Source organism: Haemorhous mexicanus, chromosome Z (genome assembly GCF_027477595.1).
Source record: "Haemorhous mexicanus isolate bHaeMex1 chromosome Z, bHaeMex1.pri, whole genome shotgun sequence".
Lineage (NCBI taxonomy): Eukaryota > Metazoa > Chordata > Aves > Passeriformes > Fringillidae > Haemorhous > Haemorhous mexicanus.
In genome coordinates this window covers 11,494,843-11,505,805 of record NC_082381.1, presented here as the reverse complement: position 1 = coordinate 11,505,805, position 10,963 = coordinate 11,494,843, and the positions used below count along the sequence as shown (strand labels likewise).

The window sequence follows — 10,963 nt, the reverse complement described above, 5'->3', positions numbered from 1 at the left end:
ACACCTGGGGGGCACAGCAGCACCAGCTCACCCAGTGCTCACACACACCTGGGGGGCACAGCAGCACCAGCTCACCCAGTGCTCACACACACCTGGGGGGCACAGCAGCACCAGCTCACCCAGTGCTCACACACACCTGGGGGGCACAGCAGCACCAGCTCACCCAGTGCTCACACACACCTGGGCACAGCAGCACCAGCTCACCCAGTGCTCACACACACCTGGGGGGGCACAGCAGCACCAGCTCACCCAGTGCTCACACACACCTGGGGGGCACAGCAGCACCAGCTCACCCAGTGCTCACACACACCTGGGGGGGCACAGCAGCACCAGCTCACCCAGTGCTCACACACACCTGGGGGGCACAGCAGCACCAGCTCACCCAGTGCTCACACACACCTGGGGGGCACAGCAGCACCAGCTCACCCAGTGCTCACACACACCTGGGGGGCACAGCAGCACCAGCTCACCCAGTGCTCACACACACCTGGGGATCAGCAGCACCAGCTCACCCAGTGCTCACACACACCTGGGGGGCACAGCAGCACCAGCTCACCCAGTGCTCACACACACCTGGGGCACAGCAGCACCAGCTCACCCAGTGCTCACACACACCTGGGGGGCACAGCAGCACCAGCTCACCCAGTGCTCACACACACCTGGGGGGCACAGCAGCACCAGCTCACCCAGTGCTCACACACACCTGGGGGGCACAACAGCACCAGCTCACCCAGTGCTCACACACACCTGGGCACAGCAGCACCAGCTCACCCAGTGCTCACACACACCTGGGGCACAGCAGCACCAGCTCACCCAGTGCTCACACACACCTGGGGGGCACAGCAGCACCAGCTCACCCAGTGCTCACACACACCTGGGGGGCACAGCAGCACCAGCTCACCCAGTGCTCACACACACCTGGGGGGCACAGCAGCACCAGCTCACCCAGTGCTCACACACACCTGGGCACAGCAGCACCAGTGCACCCAGTGCTCACACACACCTGGGGGGCACAGCAGCACCAGCTCACCCAGTGCTCACACACACCTGGGGGGCACAGCAGCACCTGTGCACCCAGTGCTCACACACACCTGGGGGGCACAGCAGCACCAGCTCACCCAGTGCTCACACACACCTGGGGGGCACAGCAGCACCAGTGCACCCAGTGCTCACACACACCTGGGGGGGCACAGCAGCACCAGCTCACCCAGTGCTCACACACACCTGGGGGGGCACAGCAGCACCAGCTCACCCAGTGCTCACACACACCTGGGGGGCACAGCAGCACCAGCTCACCCAGTGCTCACACACACCTGGGGGGCACAGCAGCACCAGTGCACCCAGTGCTCACACACACCTGGGGGGCACAGCAGCACCAGCTCACCCAGTGCTCACACACACCTGGGGCTCAGCAGCACCAGCTCACCCAGTGCTCACACACACCTGGGCACAGCAGCACCAGCTCACCCAGTGCTCACACACACCTGGGGGGCACAGCAGCACCAGCTCACCCAGTGCTCACACACACCTGGGGGGCACAGCAGCACCAGCTCACCCAGTGCTCACACACACCTGGGGGGCACAGCAGCACCAGCTCACCCAGTGCTCACACACACCTGGGGGGCACAGCAGCACCAGCTCACCCAGTGCTCACACACACCTGGGGGGCACAGCAGCACCAGCTCACCCAGTGCTCACACACACCTGGGCACAGCAGCACCAGCTCACCCAGTGCTCACACACACCTGGGGGGCACAGCAGCACCAGCTCACCCAGTGCTCACACACACCTGGGGGGCACAGCAGCACCAGCTCACCCAGTGCTCACACACACCTGGGGGGCACAGCAGCACCAGCTCACCCAGTGCTCACACACACCTGGGGGGCACAGCAGCACCAGCTCACCCAGTGCTCACACACACCTGGGGGGCACAGCAGCACCAGCTCACCCAGTGCTCACACACACCTGGGGGGCACAGCAGCACCAGCTCACCCAGTGCTCACACACACCTGGGGGGCACAGCAGCACCAGCTCACCCAGTGCTCACACACACCTGGGGCACAGCAGCACCAGCTCACCCAGTGCTCACACACACCTGGGGGGCACAGCAGCACCAGCTCACCCAGTGCTCACACACACCTGGGGGGCACAGCAGCACCAGTGCACCCAGTGCTCACACACACCTGGGGGGCACAGCAGCACCAGCTCACCCAGTGCTCACACACACCTGGGGGGCACAGCAGCACCAGCTCACCCAGTGCTCACACACACCTGGGCACAGCAGCACCAGCTCACCCAGTGCTCACACACACCTGGGGGGCACAGCAGCACCAGCTCACCCAGTGCTCACACACACCTGGGGGGCACAGCAGCACCAGCTCACCCAGTGCTCACACACACCTGGGGGGCACAGCAGCACCAGCTCACCCAGTGCTCATACACACCTGGGGGGCACAGCAGCACCAGCTCACCCAGTGCTCACACACACCTGGGGGGCACAGCAGCACCAGTGCACCCAGTGCTCACACACACCTGGGGGGGCACAGCAGCACCAGCTCACCCAGTGCTCATACACACCTGGGGGGCACAGCAGCACCAGCTCACCCAGTGCTCACACACACCTGGGGGGCACAGCAGCACCAGCTCACCCAGTGCTCACACACACCTGGGCACAGCAGCACCAGTGCACCCAGTGCTCACACACACCTGGGGGGCACAGCAGCACCAGCTCACCCAGTGCTCACACACACCTGGGGGGCACAGCAGCACCAGCTCACCCAGTGCTCACACACACCTGGGGGGCACAGCAGCACCAGCTCACCCAGTGCTCACACACACCTGGGCACAGCAGCACCAGCTCACCCAGTGCTCACACACACCTGGGGGGCACAGCAGCACCAGCCTCCCCAGTGCTCACACACACCTGGGGGTCACCAAGGGCCCCCCAGGAGAGGAGGACACGTGTGCTCTGGGAGGGAAGGTGTTAATGGGCACCACACACAGGTTAGCTCTGGGAGAAGCTGTGAGCACACCTGCACCACCCAAGCTGGGAGCAGGAGCCTTTCCTGTGCTCAGCATGCACACACAGGATCTGAGAGGAGACAGCCCCTCGTGCCTCCAGCTGGCTGAGGAGAGGCTGCTGCTCAGAGCTGCCCTGCTGCTGGGGACGTTCTTTATTTCTGCTGATGGTGACACCAGGGGACAGGGACAGGAGCAGAGGGAACGGTTCAGGCTGGGCCAGGGCAGGCTCAGGGTGGGCCCAGCAGGAATTTCCCCATGGAAAGGGGGCTCAGGAACTGCCCTGGCACTGCCCAGGGGGGTTTGGAGTGCCCAGCCCTGCAGGTGTCCCCTGGAGGTGGCACTGAGAGCCCTGGGCTGGGGACAGGGTGGGGACTGGGCACAGCCTGGACTGGATGGGCTGGGGGCAGGGGGATTTTCCAGCCTGGATATGTTTTGTGGGAGGTGTGGCCATCAGGAAATGCTGTGCTGGGGTGACACCCCGGGACACACCACAGCCCATCAGCTGCGTGAGGAGGGACATCACGCTGTCTCCACTGCACGGCCCTGCCCCATCCCTGCCCCCAGCGAAGCTGGGGTGCCACTAGGAACACTGGGAGCTGGTGGGATATACTGGGATTGGGCTCTGGGCCATGATAACATCATCCTGGAGTCCTGGATCACACTCCTAACTCCTGGAGAGGGCACAAGGCTATAGTAGGAGGCACTGGTCCATACTGGAAAGCAGAGGTTTGGGCTCTACTGGGAGCAACAGCAGAAGAAATTACTGCAAAAGTGGGGAAAAAACGTACGAAAGAATAAGGGAAAAGGGCAAAACCACAAAACCAGGGCACAAATGGGCAAGAATTGGGGAGAAAAACTGTCAAAATGGGGAAACTACCACAGCAAAATGGTGAAATGTGGCAGAAACGAGGAGTGTGGGCACAGCCAGCACCATCCCAGTGCTCCCAGAACAATACTGGCCTGCACCACAGGTCTTCTGGCACAATTCCAGTACATGCCCAGTGAGTCCAACACACCACCAGCACTCCCAGTACAATGCTAGTGAGCCACAGCTCTCCAGGCAGGATCCCAGTATGGCCCCAGTGCTCTCAGTGTGACACCAGCATGACCTACAGTCAGATCCAGATCCTGACGTGATTCCCAGTGTTCCCAGTATGAACCCAGTGCTTCCAGTACAGAGCCAGCCTCAGGCTGCAGCTCTCCCCATGCGGGCCACAAGTGTATTCCCAGTGTTCCCAGTATGGCTCCCAGTACAGGTCCTGTGGCTCTGAGAGTAGCCACAGGCCCCAGAGCTCCCAGTGCAGGTCCCAAAGTTCCTAGGGCACTCCCAGTGCATTCCCAGTGATCCCAGTACAGCCCATTAGACATTTTTTAGTTCACCCCAACCCAGTGCTGCTTGGGCTGAGTCCCCAAACCCTCAGAACTCCCCCCAGAAATGACGTCACCATCGTGCCATTGCCTTTATTGGTGGGTGGGCACGGGGGGGTCACAAGATCAGGCCTCCCCCAGTGAATTCCATTCGCTGCCAAGAGAGGGGAGAGAGGAAGGGGTGAGTGGGGGGTCCTGGGTGTCTGACCCAGCACCCTGACCCTGTGGGGTGTCCCCAGCAGGGTGACCCCAGCACCCCTGACCCTGTGGGGTGTCCCCAGCAGGGTGACCCCAGCACCCCTGACCCTGTGGGGTGTCCCCAGCAGGGTGACCCCAGCACCCCTGACCCTGTGGGGTGTCCCCAGCACCCCAGGCTCACCTGCGGGGGGGTGACAAAGGCCAGCCAGTCGGAAGGGCGGGTGGGCAGCAGCCCCATGGCCTGGCACTTGTAGAGGGCCAGCGCCAGCCCCAGCCCGTTGCCCACCAGGAACACGAGACCCTGCAGTGCCCGCCGGCTTGAGCTCTCCAGGGCCTTCAGGGCTGGGGGACAGAGGGGATTGGGGTGCCTGTCAGTGACCCCCAGGCTGCTGAGCTGGCATAGGGGGCGTGGGGGTGGGCAGCATCACAGCGGGAGTGCTGGGCACAGGGGAATGACATGGAGGTGACTGTGGGGCTGTGGGAGACATCTGGCTGTCCATGGGGCTGAGGGGACACCCAGGGGGCTGTGGGACATCCAGGGGACTGTGGGGACACCCTGGGGATTGTGGGACACACAGGGGGCTGTGATGACACCACGGGGGCTCTGGGAACACCATGGGGGCTGAGGGACATCCAGGGGGCTGTGGGACATCTGGGGACTGCAGGGACACCCAGAAGACTGTGGGACACCCAGGGGGCTGTGGGGACACCCAGGACTCTCTGGGATATACTGGGGACTGTGGAACACCCAGGGGGCTGTGGGGACACCCAGGGATCTGCGGGACATCTGGGGACTGCAGGGACACCCAGAAGACTGTGGGACATTCAGGGGACTGTGGAACACCCAGGGGGCTGTGGGGACACCCAGGACTCTGTGGGACATCCTGGGGGCTGTGGGGACACCCAGGGCTGTGTGGGACTGCGGGGACATCCGAGGGACTCTAGGGACACCCAGGGGGCTGTGGGACATCCAGGGGACTCTGGGGACACCCAGGAGGTTGAGGGACATCCAGGGAGCTGTGGGGACACCCAGGGGACTGTGGGGATACCCAGGGGACTGCAGGGACATCCAAGAGACTCTAGGGACACCCAGGGGGCTGTGGGGATACCCCAGGGGCTGTCCCCGTGGGGCTGTCCCCATGCAGGGGCTGCACTCACTGGCAGACAGGGACATGAGGGCCTGCAGCGGGCGCCAGCCCATCATGCAGACCATCATGGCCGGGAAGATGGAGATGGTGTTGCCGGCCATGTACATGATGAACAGGTTCATGGGGATCTGCTTCAGCGGCGCCAGAGCCACGTCCCAGCAGCGCTGCAACGACAGGGGGCCAGGGGGTAGGGGGACACGGCATTTGGGGGGCCGGGGTTATGGGGACACGGCATTTGGGGGGCTGGGGGTCATGGGGACACGGCATTTGGGGGGCCGGGGTTATGCGGACACGGTATTTGGGGGGGCATGGGGGGCATGGGGACACGGCATTTGGGGGGTCGGGGGGCATGGGGACACGGCATTTGGGGGGCCGGGGGGCATGGGGACACGGCATTTGGGGGGCTGGGGGGCATGGGAACACGGCATTTGGGGGGCTGGGGGGCATGGGGACACGGCATTTGGGGGGCCGGGGGGCATGGGGACATGGCATTTGGGGGGCCGGGGTCATGGGGACACGGCATTTGGGGGGCCGGGGGGCATGGGGACACGGCATTTGGGGGGCTGGGGGGCATGGGGACACGGCGTTTGGGGGGCCGGGGGGCATGGGGACACGGCATTTGGGGGATCCCAGGGCAGGGACACCCGTCACGCGTGCCCGGGGCCGGGGGGCCCGGCACGGCCGGGGCAGGGGAGGGACGCCGGGCAAGGACCACCCCCACGGGTGGCCTGCGGCAGGGACCGGCCCCCACAGCTGCCCGGGGTGTCGGGCACCCGCCTATCTGGGACAGGGAGCACCGCTGGGGACCGGGCCAGGGCTGCCCCCGGGGGTGGCAGTGCGGGGAACCCGGGCCAGCGGCCACGCCTGCAGAGGTGCCGGGCTGTGTGGGGACACGAGACAGCCCCGTGCCAGCCCGCGGAGTGCCGGCCGTCCCCCCGCTCCCTCACACCTTCTCCATGAGGATCTTGTCGCTCTCGTGGACGCCGCCCTCCCCCAGCTGCCGGTCAGCGAAGCCGAGCGGGCCGCGGCCCTCGGCGGCTCCGCGGGGCCTGCGGACAGCGGGGCGGGTGAGCGGGGGCGCTCGGTATGCCGGGTGTCCCGGCTCCCCCCGAGCCCCCGGCCCTCACCGAGCCCCCGGCGCCGCCCCCAGGTCCAGAGACCACTTGAAGCGCCGGCCCCGGAGGGCCGCCGCTGCCGCCGCCATGTCTGCGCCGCGTCACGTGCGGGAGGGCGGGGCGTGCGCGTCACGTGGGGCGGCACGTGAGGGGCGGGCCCCCTTCCCCACACAGACAGACGGACAGAGAGACACTGACCGGCACACAGCTCCTTCCCTACACACAGACAGACACACAGAGCCCCCTGTTCTGCCCCATTCCGTTCCAGCGGGCGGGTTCGTTCCGGGGGAGCCGCGCTCTCCCCGGGCTCTGCGGGCTGTCCTTGCTGTGCACGGTAACTTCACTGCCCGGGCTTCGCTCCTCCACCACGGCTCGGCAGTCACCCCTCACAGCGGCGCCGGGGCCGCCCACGGCCCCACGGAACACCGATAGCCCGGGCACAGCTCCACTGCTGACCGCCGCTGCCCCCGCACCCCCACTGACCCCGTTATTGCCCCCCACACCCCCCTTAATGCCGCCCGTTATTGCTCCCACACCCCCTCTGATTTCTCTGACTCCACATCCTCCCCATCCCTCAATCACTGCGCATGCGCGGAGAGACGCGCCAGCACCGCCCCGCCTACTACGTGGTCCAGCCCAACACCGCCTCCGTATTGGTGGCGGTGACACAAGCCCCGCCCAGGAGGACATGGAGTCCACACGCCGCGGCGCCGCCATGCTTGGAAGGTCACAGCGGGGCACCAGCACCATTTCACCCCCTGCGCCGCTATCTTGGGTGTACCGGGACTGCGTGGCGGGAGCGCGTCCCCCGGGGCCACCATGTCTGGTGTACCAGCACAGGTGTGGCACCCCGGGGCCGCCATGTTGAATGTGCCCACAAATGTGTGGCACCCCGGGGCGGCCATGTTGCGTGTACCACACAGGTGTGGCACCCCGGGGCCGCCATGTTGGGTGTACCCACATACGTGTGGCACTCAGGGGCCACCATGTTGGGTGTACCAGCACAGGTGTGTCACCCGGCACCGCCATGTTGGGTGTACCACACAGGTGTGGCACCCCGGGGCCGCCATGTTGGGTCTGCCCATATACTTTTGGCACCCTGGCGCAACGATGTTGGGTGTACCAGCACAAGTGTAGCACCCCAGGACAACCATGCTGGGTGTACCAGCTCAGGTGTGGCACCCTTGGTCCACCATGTTTGGTGTACTAGCTCAGGTGTGGCACCCCAGGGCCACCATGTTGGGTGTACCAGACCATGTGTGGCACCCCAAGGCTGCCATGTTGGGTGTACCAGCACAGGTGTGTCACCCGGCACCGCCACGTTGGGTGTCCCCGCCAGGTGCGCGCCCACGCCGTGTCCGTGTGTTCCCACCCCAGGGGTCTCAGGAGCCAGCACATCCTGGGACACGTATCCCCAGAAGCGTCCCCGTGTGTGCCCCTCTCAGGAGGCCGTGTGGCACAGGATGGACTCAGGAGGCCGAGTGGAGGGAAACAGGTCCTTTACTGGGCTAGGAGCACAGGCCAGTCCAGCTGCCCGCAGCGTGTCCCCGGCTCAGCACTTGGAGTAGCGGCGGCGCACGGAGTCGCGGTAGAACTGGAAGATGGTGCTGGCAGCACGCTGGGCTGCGGCCAGGCACTGCTGCATCTGCGCAGGACCGGGGAGAAGGGCTAGCTGTGAGGGGCCCCCTGTGAGGGAACCCCGCACCCCAAAAACCCCCGGGGAGTCACTCACCTCCTCCACAGAGCAGCTGCCCTTGGTGGTGGCCATCAGCACCTTCCTCTCGCTGCTGGCGATGGCGAAGGTGAGGATGGCGCGTGCCTCCTGCGGGGACAGGGGTCAGGAGGGCTGGGAGGGCACACCCAGAGCGGGGCCCTCCCACCCAGGGCTCACCTGCTCCTGTCGGGCCGTGGGGTCCAGCAGGATGGTGCCGTCGGGCTGCAGGGCGCAGGTGACTCCGCAGAAGAGGGTGGCGAGGGGCAGCCCCGCGTCCAGCAGCGCCATGCAGGCGGCGTTCAGGCAGCAGGACAGCAGCTGGCGTGTCAAGGGACCCACGGCACCAAGAGCTCCCGTCCCCCCGCCCCCCAGGGCCATCCCCCAGAGGGAAGGATACAGAGCCGGCGTCGCTGAGCACCTGCAGCACCAGGGAGATGGCGGTGCGCGGGTGCAGCACGCCCAGCAGCACGGCCTCGCACGTCTGCCGCAGCAGCTGCTCCCGGCTGCGCTCCAGCACGCCTGCACAGCGGGGACAGTGTCAGCTCCCAGAGCCCCGCGCCCTGAGAGCCTGGGGCACCGTGGGCTCGGGAAAGGAGGTTTGAGCCCAGCAGCCAGCAGCAGCGAGCTCGCAGCGTGCCCGGCCTCGGGCAGAGCCATCCCGGCTGCCCTGGGCAGGGCTGGGCTGGGCCGGCTCAGCAGCCCCGCGCTGGGAGCTCCTGCCAGGGACACCCAGGGCCAGGGCCGCACCCAGGGGCCGCCAGCACGGCGGGGACAGCGCCTGGAGAAGGGAGGAACTCCTGGGGACAGCTGGGCTGGGAACAGGGCAGGCCAGCAGGGACCCAGGGACCCCCGGGCACAGCAGAGACAGAGCCAGCGTGGCACGGAGCAGTGACAGCAGCCAGGGGCTCATTAACCAGCAGCAGGGAGGGCACTAATCACCCACAGAACCGGGTCACTGCAGTGCCTCTGTTTGATAAAACGTGTCAATAGTGAAAGGCTTTGGTTCTGCTGGAGTTGTGGGTTTGTCACCCAGCAAAACTGAAATAAAGGCCTGTAAATAAACCAAATACCTCGACTCTGGGGGAAAGACCTGTTTTGGGACAGGGCCAGGATGTCGGGTCCCCACCTGGCAGCCCCACCTTGGGGCGCAGCAGCACCTCCAGCGCCGCCCGGTCCGGCAGCTCCTTGCTGATCTTGGCCTCCGCGGGGCCGTACAGCCCGGCCAGCACCGAGGTGTCACCTGGGCACACACAGAGCAGAGCTCACCGTGAGGAGGCCGCTCCCGGCAATGGGAGCCCCCTGGCACCCGCGGGAAGGGTGAAAACGGGACTTGGCAAGGGGAGAAGGGGAGCCCCGCGACGTGCAGCAGTGGAGCTCTGCGAGGCAGAGAAGGGGAGGCCTGGGACGGGCAGCACCACAGACCCTGTGGGAAGGGCTGCGAAAGAATGAGGAGCCCTGGAAAGCGGAACGGGGATGGGCTGGGAAGGAGAGTCTCGGGAGGGGAAGGCTGGGAAAAGGAGCCCCAGTAAGGAAAGAAGGGGAATGCTAGTGAGCGGAGCCCCACAGACACTGCGGGATGGGAAGGTTTGGAAAGGGAAGGTTTGGGAAGGGAAGCCCCAGGGAGCGGAGCCCCACAGACCCTGCGGGAAGGTTTCGGGAAGGGAAGGTTTCGGTAAGGGAAGGGAAGCCCCAGGGAGCGGAGCCCCACAGACCCTGAGGGAAGGGAAGGGAAGCCCCAGGGAGCGGAGCCCCACAGACCCTGCGGGAAGGTTTCGGGAAGGGAAGGTTTCGGTAAGGGAAGGGAAGCCCCAGGGAGCGGAGCCCCACAGACCCTGCGGGAAGGGAAGGGAAGCCCCAGGGAGCGGAGCCCCACAGACCCTGCGGGAAGGGAAGGGAAGCCCCAGGGAGCGGAGCCCCACAGACCCTGCGGGAAGGGAAGCCCCAGGGAGCGGAGCCCCACAAACCCTGCAGGAAGGCGGCCGAGCCGTCGGGCCGCGAGAGCAGCCCCAGCTCGCAGGAGAAGGGCCGCAGCCGGCACTGCCCGTCCGCCACCTCCAATTCCACCGCCATCACCGCCGTCCCGCCGCTTCCGCCGCCGCTTCCGCTTCCGGGGGCGCGCCAGCCAATCAATGCCGGGCGTCGCGACAGCCAATCAGCGCCCCTCGTGACACGGGGCCGGGGCCGCGGCGGAGGGAGGGGCCAGGGAGGGAACAGCCGCGGGCACAGGGAGGGCAGGGCAGCGCGGGAACAGCCCGGGGACAGCCCGGGGACAGCCCGGGGACAGCCCGGGGACGGGGAGGGCAGGGACAGCTAGGGGACGGGGACAACCCGGGGACAGCCCGGGGACGGGGACAGCCCGGGGACGGCCCGGGGACGGGGAGGGCAGGGACAGCTCGGGG

The 10,963-nt window shown here is 66.5% G+C and overlaps 2 protein-coding genes across 3 annotated transcripts; both read right to left on the bottom strand.

Annotated features, from left to right (window-relative positions):
* Positions 1-4,468: 4,468 nt before the first annotated feature.
* Positions 4,469-7,002, bottom strand: EMC4 (ER membrane protein complex subunit 4). Of its 2 annotated transcripts, none has more exons than XM_059836454.1 (5): positions 6,863-7,002; positions 6,685-6,784; positions 5,746-5,899; positions 4,769-4,929; positions 4,469-4,543 (listed from the first exon to the last, which is right to left on the bottom strand). In XM_059836454.1, exons 1-5 carry the CDS (start codon positions 6,937-6,939, stop codon positions 4,508-4,510), a joined length of 528 nt encoding a protein of 175 aa, XP_059692437.1. In that variant the 5' UTR covers positions 6,940-7,002; the 3' UTR covers positions 4,469-4,507. The 2 variants fall into 2 exon arrangements, with proteins under 2 accessions (XP_059692437.1, XP_059692438.1); XM_059836455.1 differs by lacking the exon at positions 6,863-7,002 and adding an exon at positions 6,846-6,852 and having other exon boundaries at positions 6,685-6,785.
* Positions 7,003-8,332: 1,330 nt separating this feature from the next.
* EXOSC5 (exosome component 5) lies at positions 8,333-10,669 on the bottom strand. The gene is made up of 6 exons (XM_059836583.1): positions 10,529-10,669; positions 9,691-9,804; positions 8,962-9,083; positions 8,742-8,882; positions 8,583-8,672; positions 8,333-8,495 (listed from the first exon to the last, which is right to left on the bottom strand). The coding sequence occupies exons 1-6, from the start codon at positions 10,632-10,634 to the stop codon at positions 8,403-8,405; spliced, it is 666 nt and encodes a 221-aa protein (XP_059692566.1). The 5' UTR covers positions 10,635-10,669; the 3' UTR covers positions 8,333-8,402.
* Positions 10,670-10,963: the final 294 nt, after the last annotated feature.

Coding starts and splice junctions, on each gene's coding strand:
- EXOSC5 (XM_059836583.1), bottom strand. CDS start 10,634: ATGGCGGTGGAATTGGAGGTGGCGGACGGGCAGTGCCGGCTGCGGCCC. Junction 9,084..9,690: donor CCCCAAGGTGGGGCTGCCAG/GTGGGGACCCGA, acceptor CCCGCTGTGCAG/GCGTGCTGGAGCGCAGCCGG. Junction 8,673..8,741: donor CCACGGCCCGACAGGAGCAG/GTGAGCCCTGGG, acceptor CTGTCCCCGCAG/GAGGCACGCGCCATCCTCAC.
- EMC4 (XM_059836454.1), bottom strand. CDS start 6,939: ATGGCGGCGGCAGCGGCGGCCCTCCGGGGCCGGCGCTTCAAGTGGTCT. Junction 6,785..6,862: donor GGGGCGGCGCCGGGGGCTCG/GTGAGGGCCGGG, acceptor CGCTGTCCGCAG/GCCCCGCGGAGCCGCCGAGG. Junction 4,930..5,745: donor CCTCATGTCCCTGTCTGCCA/GTGAGTGCAGCC, acceptor TCTGTCCCCCAG/CCCTGAAGGCCCTGGAGAGC.